This window comes from Sciurus vulgaris (assembly GCF_902686455.1).
Source record: "Sciurus vulgaris genome assembly, chromosome: 11".
NCBI lineage: Eukaryota > Metazoa > Chordata > Mammalia > Rodentia > Sciuridae > Sciurus > Sciurus vulgaris.
The window spans coordinates 8816542-8831826 of NC_136472.1; the positions used below are offsets into that span (position 1 = coordinate 8816542).

At 55.8% G+C, this 15285-nt stretch overlaps 2 protein-coding genes and 1 long non-coding RNA gene across 5 annotated transcripts; 2 read left to right on the top strand and 1 right to left on the bottom strand.

Moving 5' to 3' along the window:
* The first annotated feature begins 721 nt into the window (after positions 1-721).
* On the top strand, positions 722-1758 carry GPHA2 (glycoprotein hormone subunit alpha 2). Its single transcript, XM_079105666.1, has 3 exons — positions 722-1129; positions 1263-1447; positions 1525-1758. The coding sequence occupies exons 1-3, from the start codon at positions 907-909 to the stop codon at positions 1624-1626; spliced, it is 510 nt and encodes a 169-aa protein (XP_078961792.1). The 5' UTR covers positions 722-906; the 3' UTR covers positions 1627-1758.
* A 31-nt stretch (positions 1759-1789) lies between these two features.
* Positions 1790-9969, bottom strand: PPP2R5B (protein phosphatase 2 regulatory subunit B'beta). The gene is made up of 14 exons (XM_079105665.1): positions 9658-9969; positions 8780-9235; positions 7900-8096; positions 7242-7343; positions 7004-7096; positions 6748-6878; positions 5630-5689; positions 5422-5530; positions 4879-4932; positions 4757-4807; positions 4527-4646; positions 3253-3380; positions 2948-3049; positions 1790-2579 (listed from the first exon to the last, which is right to left on the bottom strand). Exons 2-14 carry the CDS (start codon positions 8976-8978, stop codon positions 2432-2434), a joined length of 1494 nt encoding a protein of 497 aa, XP_078961791.1. The 5' UTR covers positions 8979-9235; positions 9658-9969; the 3' UTR covers positions 1790-2431.
* A 188-nt stretch (positions 9970-10157) lies between these two features.
* Positions 10158-14991, top strand: LOC306640934. Of its 3 annotated transcripts, XR_013757966.1 has the most exons (4): positions 10158-10898; positions 11199-11292; positions 14218-14298; positions 14545-14991. It is a non-coding gene; the product is annotated as an uncharacterized lncRNA (long non-coding RNA). The 3 variants fall into 3 exon arrangements; XR_013757967.1 differs by lacking the exon at positions 14218-14298; XR_013757968.1 differs by lacking the exons at positions 14218-14298; positions 14545-14991 and adding an exon at positions 13182-14210.
* Positions 14992-15285: the final 294 nt, after the last annotated feature.

The following is a 15285-nucleotide window of genomic DNA, read 5'->3' on the forward strand; positions in this document are numbered from 1 at the left end:
TGGACCTAGACTAGCTGTGTGACTTTTAGCAAGTGACTTCCTTTCTCTGAGCCTTAGAAAGCTTGCTGTGAAACTAGAGCTGGACTAAATCATCTGATTTCCTGGGGTTAACTGCTTCAGGCTCTTTTAGGAGTCAGAGTGCTGTTATTCCAGGGACCAGAGGGCCCCTCTATCTTAGAGCTCCCCTCTGAAGCTCTCCCACACAGTGGGAAGACAGCCACTGACCTGGAAGGGAGGCTCTGAAGGGGGACCCAGTAGACCCAGCCCCCATGGCTCTGCCACCATGCACACCAAGCACACTCACTTGTCCATAAGAATCTCCTCCAGTCTCTTTCCTATGTAGTCAGTAGGGCAGGGCTTGCTTTAGTTTTTTAGGCTGGGGGTGGCACAGGCCTGAACAGGGAAGTGTCCTAACCACAGCAAAGAGGACACAGGTGACCAGAGCTCGGCTGTCTGGAGCCCTCTCCTCCGGCGCTCACGCTGCACCAGCCCCCAGCTGCTGGGCTCTCTTGCACACCTCACTTCCCCCAGCCCTGGACCTCAGAGCCAGGCTCTCCCAGGTGGACTGCTCCAAGCGCTCTGGCCAGGAGGCGCCTGAAAGCTGATCTCCAAGAGGGAGTGGCTCCGAAACACCGCCAATAAAAGCCTGGCGCGTCGGCACCAGTCCCTGGAGCAGCAGATGCTGCAAGCTGCGGTCCCTGGCCTGTGCTGGTGAGCTTGCTGAGGCAGGAGGAGCTCCCAGAGGGCGGGGAGATGCGGCCACGACGGGGCAGATGGAGGGAGGAAGATGTTTTCAAGGATGATTCCAGGGGAGGATCACTGCAGAAGGCTGGAGGACAGACACACAAGTCCCATCCAGGGTGACCCAGGGAGGGAGGCAGCGAGGGTACTGACAGTCCCGCAGGCATGTCTCACCTGTCAGAACCACCAGCCAGCTCTGGCTCGCTCACCTGCAGGCAGGTGCTGTTTGAAGAACTCGCTCCCACCTGCACACCCCCTCAGAGACTGCTGCCCACTGTGCTTCGGGTGCCCATGGCGTGCCCCCAAGCCCTGCTCATCTGCCTGCTGGTCCTGGCAGTCGCTGAAGGCTGGGGTCAGGAGGCAGCCATTCCAGGTTGCCACTTACACCGTGAGTAACTCTGGGACCAGAGAGCTGGGAGTGGGGTTCCGGGTGGGCACAGACGGACTGTGGGCAGGCAGCACCCTAGATGATGCCCAGGGAGGCAGGGACAACAGCGCTGGGGCTCCCCATCTCCTCCTAGCCTTCAACGTGACAGTGCGCAGTGACCGCCAAGGCACCTGCCAGGGCTCCCATGTGGCACAGGCCTGCGTGGGCCACTGTGAGTCCAGCGCCTTCCCTTCGCGGTACTCTGTGCTGGCGGCCAGCGGCTATCGACACAACATCACCTCTGTCTCTCAGTGCTGCACCATCAGCAGCCTGAAGAAGGTGAGGGGCGCTGGGGTTGGGAGACGAGGGCATGGGCTCGGAATGGTCCAGAATGTGGCTGGCTCCCGCCCCCACAGGTAAAGGTGCAGCTGCAGTGTGTGGGGGACCGGAGGCGGGAGCTCGAGATCTTCACAGCCAGGGCCTGTCAGTGTGACATGTGTCGCCTCTCGCGCTTCTAGTCACTGGAAGGAGGCCCCATCCTGCCCCTGACTTGCTATGAAACTTTTTCAAAGGAGGGGTGCTCCAGCTCTGACCCTCCTGTTCGTGATGTCGCCTCCCAAGAAGAGGGGAGTTTTCGCCTCTGCCTGGCCCCTACCCCTAAATAAAGCAAGCAGCTGTTCGGTTTCTCTCTTTATTAAGTCTACCCCCAGCCAGGGAAGGAGGATAGACCATGGTTACTGTGACCCCCTTACCCCAGGACACTGTGAATCTCTTTTTGCCTGTGCCCTTGCCCCTCCCCCTGCCCAATAAATAAAAAGGGGACAAGGAAGTATAGGGCAAGGGACAGGAGGGAAGGAGGATGCCCCAGGGCCAGGACAGTGCCTGTGTTGAGGGTGCGCAGGGCAGAATAAATAGATCGTGGACCCCGTGGTGGAGATGAGGAAGGACCTCGAGCCGGCCCAGGGCAGGGGCAAGCGAGGCGCCCAGTGCCCTTGTCCTAGGCTGGGGGCAGGGTGGGATCCCCCTGTAGCCTGGAGCCCGGCGTTGTTGGGCAGGGGAATGTCCCTGATGGCAGCTTCCCAGTCAAGCTTGCCCTGGTCAAGTCTTGCCAAGAGGGCCTGAGAGTTCTGCTGCCAAAACCACCATCTTGTCCTCTTGTCCCCCAGTGAAAGCTGCCCACGCAGGGCTGGACAGGGAGTCCTCAGAGCCCACTCTGGCAAGGCCAGGGGTAGGTGTGTGCCTCTCTGGGCCCCTGGGCAGGAGAAGGGACAGAGGGACTGACAGCTCTAGTCTGGTTTAGCTTCTCCCCTTCTGGGAGGCTCTCTAGCTCTGACCCCCACTGGTGGCCACCTGGGGTGTAAGCCGCTGGAGGGGGGCCTCCCGGGCCCCCTGGGTCCCCTGTAGCCGGCGTAGCCGCAGCTCCTCCAAGCCTTGCCATAGCTCCTGACGCTCCCGGGCCTTCTGCTGCTCCCTGGGGAGAGAGGGTAAGGCAGCTCCCCAGCTGGGGCCCACACTCCATCCTCCACCCCACTCTGCAGAGCAGGGGCTGGGGGCACAGAACCATATTCTGTCCTTTGACTCCAGAGGACCCTCTACTTAGCAAAGCGCTGAGGGGAGAATGCTCCCAGCCTAGTCTAGGAGCCACAGGGTGGCAGAGCAGGAAGCGTGGCCAGGAAGGACGGCAGGAGGATGCTGAGCAGGGGTGCAGGAACCCAAGGGAGGGACTCGGAACATCTGCCCACACTGGGTTGGTCCTCTACTGGCCTCAGGGTCCAGTCCAAGGGTCAGTCTCCTTCCTGCTTTCCTCCCCTTGCCCCACACCCAGCACCTCACACTCACTGCTGCTTCTCCAGCTTGTAGGAAGCCGTGAGCTCATCGAAGAGCTTCCCATTCATCTCCATGAAGGTCTTGAGCACATTGTAGATCAGAGACACGATGGTTCTTGGTGCAGGCGAGACGGGGGTTGAGATGGTTACAACCCTAGTGTGACCCACTTGCCCAGTGTTCTGTTCCCCAAACAGTGCCCCGCTTCCCTGCCCTTGTACCACCCCCCTCAGCCATCTTCTGCAGCCAGGAGCAGCCCCAGAGGCCAGGCTGGCTGTGATCCTACTGTATAAGGGTAAGGGCAAAGCCTGGGCACTCACTGATTCCAGTGCTCCTTGGAGACTTGGTAGAGGGTCCCAAACACAGCAGGCAGCACAGTGTGGCAGTTGTCCTCAATGAGGCTCAGGATATACTCATTGTTCCAGAAATACAGAGCCCGCTCTGCAACCTGGGGCAGGCAAGGTGATACAGAATGCCTGGTAGTGGCTTCTGCTTGGCATGGCCAGGCTTCCATCCCTACCCTGAAGCCCAGGCCCCTTGACCTCCACACACCCCCATCCTGCAGGCTCATCTGGTCCCCTGGGGAGACAAGGTGGTAAGAGAAAAGCAGAAAGCACTGGTCTTGGAATCAAAACCCAGGCAAATCCTTGCTGCCAGACTCTACTCCACCCACATGACCCCAGTGAGGAACCCAATCTCTCTGCCTCAGTTCTCTAGTCCGTGAAATGGAGCTAATCATACCTACCTCCACTGGACCAGTGAATAAAATGAGATAATGGACTTTAAAGTGTCTAACAAAGTGAAACTATTAGAGTCACTGTAGGAAGAACTGACTTCCACAGGGTCATGGTTCATAAAAAATGAGAGAGTACTGGAGAAAGAGCTTGATGGCCAGAGCACTTGCCTAGCTTGTGCAAGGCCCTGGGTTTCATCCCTAGCACGGCAGGAAAAAACAGACTGGAAGTGAGTCTATTTTTTCTTCTGTGGAGAAGAGCGCATTACAGCAGCTAGGTGGTGGGGGAAACCTGGCTGGATCCTTAAGGACTGATGAGATCTAAGGGGATGAAGTCAGGCACAGTGGCCACACCTGTAATCCCAATGACTCAGGAGGCTGAGACAGGAGGATTGCAAGGTAGAGACTAGCCTCAGCAACTCAGCAAGACCCTGTCTCAAAACAAAAATTTAAAAAGGACTGCGGATGTAACTCAGTGGTAGAACACCCCTGGGTTCCATCTCTAGTACCCAAAACAAAAACAACCAACAAAAATATTAGGACCACTAAGAAAAGGGGGAAAGTGATAACTCTTCATCCTGTTCTGGCTCAGATTATCATGTTACAGTCAAGATCTCTCTGATCCTCATCGCTACCCAGTGAAGAAACTGATGTTGGCCCATTTTACAGATGAGGAAACTTAGCTGGGGGAAGGCAGATCTCAGGTTTGACCCTACATCTCCTGACCCTAAACCCAGCATCTCCCTATTGCCAGACCCAGGACTGGAGGAGGAACTGAGGGGAGAGGGAACTACGTGGGGTAAATGGCCAACATTCCCAGGCTGTGGCACTGCCTCCACCCTACCTGTCCCTGCCCCATACCTGGAAATGGGGGCTGGATACACAGCGAGCCACCTGCTTGAAGAGGGGCTCCTGGATCTTCACAAACTGGGAGGGCTCGATGACATCAAGAATCTCTTCCATCTCCCCCAGAAACATCACCTGAGGGGCAGCAGTGACAGCTCGCATCTCCCCAACACACACGCGCCTCTTTGCCTCTGGGAGATGGCCCCCAGCCTCCCTCTGGTGGGCATCGAAGCCCGTCTTCATACCTCCTTCTGGGTGCAGGTTTTTGGCCAGTATTTGAGCAGCCCCCGGATCACCTGTGGGGGTAGAGGCGGAAGAAAGTCAGACCTGCAGAGTGAGGGGCCCACCTTCCCCCAGAGGAACTCACATGCTCTGTCAAGGTGGCGTCCTTCTCCAGGAACTGCACCACACAGTATGCCAGCTGCCGGGGTTGGGGGAGAGGGAGGAAGCCAGAGGTCAGTGGGGCGCAGGTACCAAGGCCTGGCACCCAGTCAGGTGCTCACCTGCCCACTGCCCCTCACTCTGTTCACCCAGCATTGCCAGCTGCCTGGGCGGCACATGCCAGCGAGCTGGGAATGACGATGACCTCACAGGGGAAATGCTCAGCAGAGCACTCCTTATAAATTTTGCAAAAGATTCCCTGATAGCGTTCTGCACCACGGTCTTTGGGCCTGTGGAGGGAGGAGCTCACTGTGCTTAGAGCAGGCAGAAAGGGAAGGGCAGGAGGGCTGGGCGCAGAGGACCGCGGCTGGCCTCCCAGGGCACTGGGAATTCCCGACAGCAGAACAGAATTGGTTAAGTTGACCGAGGTGAGACAGATCCCATGAGTGTCAGGCCATCTTCTCGGTCCTGCGGGCAGCCCTGACTGTGTCAGCAGTGTCTGCTGAGCAGGACCAGGCCTGGGCCTCACCTGGGCATGAAAGACGGACAGCGACTTGACGGAGTGCAGGGGGATCAGGACGCGGACAAGGAACTGCTTGTGCTCAGTCTTCAGGGGCAGCGCAAAGCCATTGATGATGCTAAGGAGGGGGCAGAAGAGAGGAGCAGGGCTCAGGGGACCAGGTCCCAGTCCCTCCTCCCAGGACCCTGAGCTCCAGCTGAGGTTCAAGGACAATCACCTTCCTAAGATCTCCAGCAGCTCGGCCACACCGTTGAAGTGCTCCAGTTCATAGATGAACCTGGGGAGAAGAAAGCGTGGAGGGGCTCGGAGCTATGGGCCTGCATCAGCCAACCTGCCTACCCACCTCCCCACTGCACACCCCAAACCAGGCCCCACTGAGAGTCACGCCTACTTCTGGAAAGGCCCTCCCAGTCAGGCACCTCTGCCGCTCGACGCCCAGCCCAGGCTCTCTGCTGAGGCGCTCCTGTTCACCTCCCCTCCCAGACGACAGGCACCCAGCCTACGACCTTCGCTCTTCATGCGGTCCACCAGAGCAACGACAAACACTTAGAGCATCTACTCCGTACCCAGTAATTCACAAATTCTCCTGAGAAGTAGGGTGTACGAAAGCCGTCGCACAGATGAAGAAGTCAAGACTCGACGGCTAAATGACACTTGCCCAAAGTTAGTAAGTGGGGAATCTGGTAGACTCCAAGCTCCTGGAGGACCCAGATCACCTCTTACCTCCTTTGTTGCTAATGACAATAAGAGCTAATGCTTCAGAGTCCCCGCCTCGGGTCAGGAACTACTCTGTTTGAAGGCATCCCCTCATCTCACCTCGGTCCCCAAGTTAGTTCAGGCAGCATCCCCATTTCAAAGTTGAGAAAACTAGGAAAAAGCTTAAGTGATTTGTCCAAGTTCACCCAAAATACTGGAACCAAATTCAAATATAGACCATCTGACACTAGAGCCATGAGCTCAACTACAAGGCCATGTGAGTCCCCAGTGCCCACGGGGTGCTGGCATTCAATACATATTTGCAGACAAACTCTCTCCAGTCCTATGGGTCAGCATGGTAAGGATGAAAAGCTCTAGAACTAGGTTCCCTGGTCTGCCCTGGTCCCGGTAAGCTACTCTCTCAGCTTCTATTTTCCCATCTGTGAAATGCAAGTCCTCTGCTGACTTCATAGGCTTCTCCAATCAATATTATGTTATGGGGAAAGAACTTGGGAGACCAGAATCCCACACAGACCCGTAGCCCAGGAGCCCTGGTCTCAGTCTTCTCCCCAACCGTTCTCTCCCTCCTTCCCTCCCCGCTTCCCCAGGGCTCTTCTTGGGCAGAGAGCAGCCACTCACCGGAGGAAGATATGGTTGCACTGTTTGCGGATGTAGGCCCGGAGACCCAAGAACTTGCCGTAGACCCGGTGCAAGATGGTCTTGAGGTACTCACGCTCCCGGGGGTCCTCACTATCAAAGAGCTCCAGGAGCTGTGGGACATGGGGTGTGGGGTCAGGTAAGAGGTCGACCCCAGGTTGCGTCCATCCTATCCCACAGCCCTCAGAGCGCCTGCCCCTGCCCTCTGGTACCACCCAGCCTGGGCTCCCCACATCACCATCAGGACAAACTTTTGATCCACATATCTCTTGGCCACGGAGGGCTGAAAGTCTGGACTCTCCAAGAAACGCAGGAAAAACTCATATACCAGCTGAGGGAAGGGACAGACAAAGATCAGTCCAGCCACAGCCTCACCCACTCAGCCCACCCCGTAGCCCTCATCCAACAGTTTGGGGCTAAGCAGACCCCCCTGACTGAAGCTCCTCTGTGGATCCCTGCCTGCCCACCCCTCACACCTGCAGATGTGGCCAGGAAGGTTCGAGGTTGGGTTCATCCTCTTCAGGGTCAAATTCAGGGTTCTCACTGGGTGGCAAGGTCCGGAAGATATTCACTGAGATCTGGGGGGCAGTCAGGTTTCTTTAAGGATAATCCCTTGAAGGCAGAAGCTGGGGGGTCCCTCATCCAACATCCTAATGGGTCAAAAGTGGCACCTGCCCCAGCAAGGGCAATCTTCACCTGAACACTGAGCTTGTGCAAGCCCTAGGCTGGGGCTGGGAGTCAAGCGGGAGGGATGCACCCCAGGCAGAGACGGGAGAAGAGGTGGCCAGCAGTAAGCCCACAGGCATTCTGGGCAAGCAAAAGGGGATTTCCGGCTTGGGCATTGAAAGAGACTTCATAAGAAAGGCAGCACCACAGCCAGGCCACAGAAGGTTGTGACACAGGGGACCAGCGCCCCAGGCCTTGCTTGCATAAGCAGAGTGTGGAGGTAGGATGGGCAAGGAGCCCCTGAGTGGGTGCTGGGCAGCAGTGGGGTTCAGGGGACACAGAGGACATGGGCCTTGAGGCCAAGTTGAAGGGTGTAGAGTTATTCCTAGCCCCGGGGCCCTACAGGCAGGGCAGTAGGGGCTCCTGTATCCCCCAGGCAGTCCCTCAAAGGCTGAGCCCAGGGCTCACCATGCGGATGATGTCTGGGTAGACAGGCTCGATGAGGACTCCCCGGGTGCTCCCCACACATTCCACCAGCTCATTGAGTGCCGCCCGCTTCACCTCCTTCCCCTTTAGGTCAGCCACACAGTCCAAGAAGTCAAACATCACCCCACACTGGGCCAGCTTCCGGCTCAGCAGCTCATGCAGTTCAGAGGCTGGCACATCTATGGAGGGACGGGGGACTGAACCTAGGCCCCAGCTGCCAGGGTTCTGAACAGGGGTAGACCTCCTAATCCCTAGGGCCTGCTCCTGCTGCCCCCTGACTCCATGCTCCAGTGCCCTCTCCTACCCCCTGTAAAGAATAAGCACTTCCTATCCCATCTTCCACTCCTGGGGGTCAGGGGTCTTCCTCCATTTCTCGTAATCCAGACTCAGAGGCTTTGTAATTTTAAGCAAGACCACAAAGCCTGGTTATATGGGCTTTCCAAAAATAGCCCCTGCCTCCCTCTCCTAGGTGGCACCCTGTTCAATGAGCCAGAAGTGAAGGTGGGGGATACGTGGTGATCACCGGGAACCACTCCAAGCACCTGCCCCAAGACAGGCAGCTGGCGGGGCTGATAGTGGCCTCCTGGAACCCAGGCTGTGTGCCCCACCCTTGGCCCTGGCCTGCCCCCCGGAGTGGCACCACCTCCCAATGCCCCACCTCCAGGGATGACAGGCCAGTCAGGCCATGCGTCAGCAGAGGGCTGGAGGGCTGGGGGTCAGTTCCCATGGAGAAATCCCCAGCCTGGCAGAGCTGTCCAAATTCCCTCTGATGGCAGTTGCTGGATGCTTCTCCCCCCACAGCCCCCATCCTTGCTGGTCCCCTCCTGGGCTCAGGTACCCTGGCAGCGAGCCGCCGGCTCACCTTTGAGCAGAGGCAGTGGAGTGAGCTCTTGCTGGTTGCTCTGATAGCGGAACTGAGAGGAGCTATGGGAGCGACGGGGCCTGGCCCTGCGCAGGGAACGGCGGGAGAAGCCATCCACCTTGTCAGGCGGTGGCACAGGCGACAGCCCAGGAGATGAGGGGCTGGTAGGGGTGCTTGCAGGGGGCAGCTTCGTCTCCATGGCAGGCAGGCGCAGCTCAAGTTTTCAGAGCCCCTGGGGTTGCCCCACGGCCCAGAGGATGCTGGGTGAGACTGGGTGGACTAACTTGGGCCCATCCTGTTGGGTGGAGGGGGCACGACCACAGTCCTGGGCCCCCCCCCCAGGGCCTTAGGCAACTGCCCAGTCCTGGGGGGCAGGCAGGGTGGAAAGGAGATGGCTCAGGCCTCAGGTCCTTCCTGGGAGTCCAGAAGAGTCTTGTCAGGGTTCCCACTCTGACTCTTGTGAGAAGGAAGTCAATGCAAGAAGGTCAGCAAGAGATGGCCTGGGCTGTGCAGCTGGGTGCCCATGTCTTATTTTCCCTCCTACTCGAGCAGACTCCCAAATAGGGGTGCAGCCCCTTCCCGTCATGGACAGGTCCCTCCCTTCTCCCAAACTGAAAGGCCCCCAGGCTCTAAAATAATCCCTCCCCAAAGAGGCCCTTTTCCCCAAGGCAGCCCCTGACTCAGATTGGGGACCCTGTTCCTCATCCCTAATCCCTTAGAGAAATGGACGGTCCTGCTGCACTAAAGCCGGCCACCGTGGACCTCCCCAAGAACGGAGACCCTGTCCTCGTGCCACCCCTTTCTAGACCCCAGCACCCTCCCCACAACTCAGCTCCTCCTTCCTGGCCCTGCAAACCTCCCGGAGCGGGGACACTCACTTCTCAGAAGCCCAGACTTTGGTGGCGGAGCCCCCGGGGCTGCCCGCGGGGAGGGGCGGCGATTCAGGGCTCCTTCGCAGCAGTTCCGCCGCTCGGGGCGCTGGGGCTGGGCGGCGGCGCTCCTGGGTTCTCTCCGGGGCTCCGGGGGGGCTGGAGCATGCCCCCGGCTCAGCCCCGCGTCGGGGCCGGGCGCACGGCGGGCTCGCGGCTGGCCCGGGAGCGCGCGGACCTCGGCTGACGTCCCGGGACTCGGGTCCCGCGCGGCGCAGCGCAGTAGGAGCCCCGGCTCTGGGCGCACCGGCACCCGCCGCCCAGCTGCTCAGGATGACATCAAGTCACCTCCCCCCTCCCGGCCCGCACCTCCCCGCGGCTGGGGGGGGCTGCGTCAGGAAGGCCCCGGGGCCGCTGGGAAATGTAGTCCCCGCCCCGCTTAAAGGGAGCCTCCGGACCAAAGGGGCAACACCTGAGCGCGTACTCCGCGGCACAGGCCGAGGCTCTTGAAGCCTGAGAGCGAGTGGGGCGGGCTCCAGCCGGGGCTGGATGCCTGGATTCTGCGGAGGGAAAGAGGAGGACGCGGGAGTTTGCACCAGGAACCTGGGGATGATGCCAGAACGCTGGCAGGAAAGAGGCCCAGCACACTATTTCAGGCCAGCGCGTTTGGCCTCGGCCATCAGTGCCCCAGGCCATCCCCGTGGGAGCCCCGCCCTCACCCCAGAATGGCCCGACGCTTCTGAAAACCCTTGCAACCAGCACTGGACCAGTTAATAGTCCGAGGTACCCCAGTGCCTGCTGGGAGGGGTGTGGTTCACCAGAGCTGCTGGGAAATGCAGTCCATACTCAGGCCTGCAGTCCCCCTCCCGTCCCTTGCTATCTGCGGTGACATCATAGTCTGTGGTTTAAAGGGCCAGCCCCGGAGTGGCAAAGTATGAGAGCAGGTGTTACCCACCCTGTTACCCACCCCAGTCAACCTGGCCTCCCAGACGGATTTCCCCGGCCACCCTGTCTCCAAGATGTGCTGGGGAGGGAGTTATTGACCAAAACCCTGTTGCTTGGTACCCAAAACACAGCTGGAATTCCAGAAGTTTGATATTCTGGCCAGAAGTTCCAAGCCTGCAGTCCTGGGCTCCCTTCCAAAAACCTGGGGTCCCAATGTCCTCTCTGTTCCCCTGAACTGCTGTGAAATCTCCACCGTGAAGTTTTGCCTGGATGAACAACTGGTCTATGCTGAGCATCAGGAGAGGGTAATAAGCCCGGACAATGAGGCCAGGGAGGGAGCTGGGGCCTTGTTAGAGTATGTCCCACCTTGCTTCGAGCCCTGCTCACCACTCCACTCTAAAGAGAAAACCTGGGTGCCCAAGAGATACCCACCTACTAGAGCAACAGAAGGCAGAGGCCTTTATTGAGGGCCACAGTTTGTCCTGGCTGAGTATCCCTGGAGACCTGGACAGTGCTCCCCTTGCCAGAAATCTTCAGCAGGCCTTGCCCTTGGTGTCCTCATTGGCAAACTGGAGTCCCTAATCTCTCTGCTTACCCACCTTCAGGCTCAGGAGGCAAAACCCTTCCCATATCCAGAACAAGTGAGAGAGAAACAGACCACAGAGCCTCCTATTGCCAGGCCAGGACCTCGAGGCCCAGGTAGGAGTGCCTTGCCCAAGGTCACACAGCCTGTCATCAAAAGCAGTCACCAGGAGTGACAGCAGAGGTGCCCTCCTGTAATCCTAGGAACTGGGGAGGCTGAGGGAGGAGGATCACAGGCTTGAGGCCAGGCTTGGCATCTTAGTGAGAACCCTGTCTCAATAATAATAACAACAACGACGATGACATTAAATTAAAAGGGCTGGTATAAGTTAAAAAATAAATAATAAATAAATAATTAATTAATTAAAAGGACTGGGATGTAGTTCAGTGGTAAAGTGCTTCTGGGTCCCATTCCCAGTATGCTTCTTCCCCAAAATGCAGTGAGAGGGACCAGGCCTCCACCTGCCAGCTAGCTTCAGCCTCCCACCATGGATTCCTGTACTACGGTCTCAAGGCCAGACTAACCATGGAGGGTGGGGGCTTCGTACAAAGTAGGCGCTCTGTTTGAGGATCAGGAGACCAAAGGGCAGAAGAGAGTCGTAAGACTTCTAGAAGTGATATTTGTTTTTTGGGGGGGCATTGTGTGCGTGTATGTGTGTGTGTGTGTGTGTGTGTGTGTGTGTGTGTGTGTGTGAGAGAGAGAGAGAGAGAGAGAGAGAGAATGTGTGTGTGTCTGTGTCTGGTGCTGGGGTCAATCTGGCCCCCTCCCATGCTGGAAGCCCTCTGCTACTGAGCTACCCACCAGCCCCAGAAGTGGCATTTGAACTGTGTCTCAAAGTAAGTGCAATGTCAATTGAGGGGTAGAGGTTAAAAATTATTTTCTTCTATTTTTAACATCTCTATTGAGCTATCAGAGACATAACTTAAAATTCACCCATATTTTAGTCGTTTAATGGGAATATCATTCAGTTTTGCCAGATGAAAAAGGTCTGAGTGTTGGTTATGCGACAATGTGAAATACTTAAAAGTACCAAACTGCACACTCAGGAACAGCATTAAGGAGGGACAACCGAGTGCAGTGGTGCACGCCTGTAATCCCAGTGGCTCGGGAGGCTGAGGCAATTGGATCCTGAGTTCAAAGCCAGCCTCTGCAAAGGCGAGGCACTAAGCAACTCAGTGAGACCCCTGTCTCTAAATAAAATACAAAATAGGGCTGGGATGTGGCTCAGTGGTCAAGTGCCCCTGAGTTCAATCCCCAGTACCAAAAAAAAAAAAAAAAAAGATAGGCCAGGCATGGTGGTGCACACCTGTAATCCTAGTGACATGGGAGGCTGAGGCAAGAGGACCATGACTTTGAGGCCAGCCTCAGCAATTTAGTGAGGGCCTAAGAGACTTAGTGAGACCCTGTCTCAAAATTAAAAACAAAAAGGGCTGGTGATATGGCTCAGTGGTTAAGTCCCCCCCACATCCAGATTCAGTCCCTGGTACCAAACAAACAAACAAACAAACAAACAAACAAACAAACAAAAACCAGCATTAAGCTGGGATAAAAGCCTGGTGTAGTGGCACACATCTGTTATGCCAAGAGGCTCTGGAGGCTGAGGCAGGAGGATCATGAGTCAAAGACAGTCTCATTGATTTAGCAAGACCCTGTCTCTAAATAAAAAATATGAAAAGAGCTGGGAAATTGACTCAGTGGTTAAGTGCCCCAAGGTTCAACCCCTGGTACCAAAACAAAAAGGATGTGGGATGGTTTTTTTATTTTTCTGTACCGGGGATTGAACTGGAGTTATTGCCTAGCCTTTAACTCTATGACTCAGCTACTTCTCCAGCCCTTTAAAAATCTTTTTTATTTTGAGACAGGCTCTCCCTAGATTGCCCAGGCTGGCCTCAGACTTGGGATTCTTCTGCCTCAGCCTCCTGAATGGTTGGGATCACAGGCGTGTGCCACCCTGCTTGGTCGCTTCAATGGTTTTTAGTATGCTCAGAGATGGATCTCTTTTCAGGTGCGTCCAGACCTCCCTGTCCCAGACTGCCTCTCAGCTAGCCTCAGGGAACGCCTTTGACTGGACCCCTGTTCCTTGTCATCTTCTGGAAACCTCCTTCCCACTCCATTCAGCCTTATGTTTTAGCCTATCTTGCTCCTAGAAAACCCTTCCCTCTGATAAAATCCAGTCCTCCACCAAGGATCAAATCAAAAGCCACCACCTCTTCCACACCCATCCTGATCCTATTGATGGGATCCAGAAAGGTCAGCCCTCCCCAGGGGCAGGGAGAGACTCTGCAGTCCCCTGAAGCCTAGAGCACACTTTGCCTGATGAGTTTTCACCTAATCTAAGGTGCCCCTCCTAGGACCCTTGCACAAAGCCCATCCCTCCCCCTTTTCTCTCTGGGGAGAAATCCTGGCCCCATCCTTCCCCAGACCCCTTGAGTTTACTGGGTTCCAGTATTGTCATCCAGTAGAAGTCCTCCAATGTGGTGACCAGGTCGATGCTGGGACTGCTGGATCAAGTGAGGCTTGGGAGTCCATTCCAGAAACACCCCAGCAGGTCCTCAACACTACCTTCCCTCCCAGGAAGCCATTGTCCCCTTTATTCTGCCCCAGGGCCTAGGCTTGGTCTTTGGAGCTGGTTTTCTTTGGAGCTTGTGGTGAATTATGTGGGGAAGGTGGCAGAAGGAACTTTGTGTGCCCTCTCAGTCCTAATGCTCTGCTCACACTCTCTCTGCACTGGGGATTGGGCTCAGGAGTGGACTCCCAGGCACCTACCCAAGAGGCAGATGTGGTAGCCAATCACGTTACAATGAGAGATAGATGTGAAGGTGGCCTGGCCCTGGAAGCCACCTCCCTAGACAGAAGCTGCCACCTCAGGAAATACTGAGAATAGGGAGTGATCCTGTATCCAACTGCATGTGATGCTCCTAGTCCCCCAGCAGGGGAGTGGACTGCCCCCCACCCCCCCAGACTGAACACTTTCATGGACTCTAGGAGAATATTCCACTGCCTTTGGTAGAAGTGGAACTCGTTCATTCACTTGCTCACAGGCACTTGGACACAGCCTCAGTTTCCTTGCGAGCCTCCCTTACGAGCTCATGGAGAAGAGCAGAAGAAATGATGTGTACAAGGTGAGAAGGACAGAGGGCATCACACAAGCTCAAATCATGGGGTCTATTATTTTTATTATTATTTATTATTCATTTAATATACAACTGATGAGCACAGCCCTGTGCCTTACCTGTCATGGAGGACAGAGAGTTCTCTTGAATCATTGCACAAACATCTTCTGAAGACCCGAATCAACCCATTCTCCCAAGGGAGCCTCCCCAGTATCTCCTGGATTCTCTTAGAGGCTATTCCTCTGTCTCTTCCAGGAATGAGTTGTGCAGACTACTCTCCTCATCAAAGGTTACAGGGATAAGACCCAGGCTTACAGAAGAGTGATGACTTGCCTGAGGATACCCAGGACTGGGACTGGCATCCAGGACCCTGCCCTCCTCCTCCCCCCCCTGGCCAGGGTGATTGGTTGGTCACCCAAGCTTCAAGCTGACTTTTCGCATTAGACCTAAACAGATTCCACCTCCTCGGTAAAGCTAAAATGGAATCATCATTATCCGTGGACCCCTGAAGTCTCCCCTGATGGAAGAGATTTTGTGGCCAACCTGTAGAGCAGGGGTCAGCAAACTTTCTGTAAAGGACCAGAAAATAAATATTTTAGGCTTTGCAGGCTTCTGCTTCAAGTACATGACTCTGCCAATGTAGCAGGAAAACAGCCCATAACTATTCAACCAGAGTATGGCCATATTCCAATAAAATTGTATTCGTGGACACTGAAATATGATTTTTCACGTCATGAAATGTTAATTCTTTTGATTCCCCCACCCTACCCATTTAAAAATGTAAAAACCATTTTCAGTTCACAGGCTGTTCAAAAACAATGAATGCCTCTCTGGAGGGAGGTAGAATTCATTCTTTATTGATTTTAGGATTAGAGACATGAAAAGCTATTATTATTCTAGAGAGGGCCCTAAGGCCTGACCAGCTGCGGAGAGAAGGGTGGGTCAGCTAATCTGTGGCGCATTCCTTGGTGAGGAGTGGAATAAAAGATCTTCCTG

Excerpts from the sequence above, each read along its gene's own strand:
- GPHA2 (XM_079105666.1), top strand. The coding sequence starts at position 907 with ATGTCTCACCTGTCAGAACCACCAGCCAGCTCTGGCTCGCTCACCTGC. Across the intron at positions 1,130-1,262 it reads TCCAGGTTGCCACTTACACC|CCTTCAACGTGACAGTGCGC; the intron begins GTGAGTAACTCT and ends ATCTCCTCCTAG. Across the intron at positions 1,448-1,524 it reads CCATCAGCAGCCTGAAGAAG|GTAAAGGTGCAGCTGCAGTG; the intron begins GTGAGGGGCGCT and ends CCGCCCCCACAG.
- PPP2R5B (XM_079105665.1), bottom strand. The coding sequence starts at position 8,978 with ATGGAGACGAAGCTGCCCCCTGCAAGCACCCCTACCAGCCCCTCATCT. Across the intron at positions 7,097-7,241 it reads CTTCCTGGCCACATCTGCAG|CTGGTATATGAGTTTTTCCT; the intron begins GTGTGAGGGGTG and ends CCCTTCCCTCAG. Across the intron at positions 5,531-5,629 it reads CTGCTGGAGATCTTAGGAAG|CATCATCAATGGCTTTGCGC; the intron begins GTGATTGTCCTT and ends CCCCCTCCTTAG.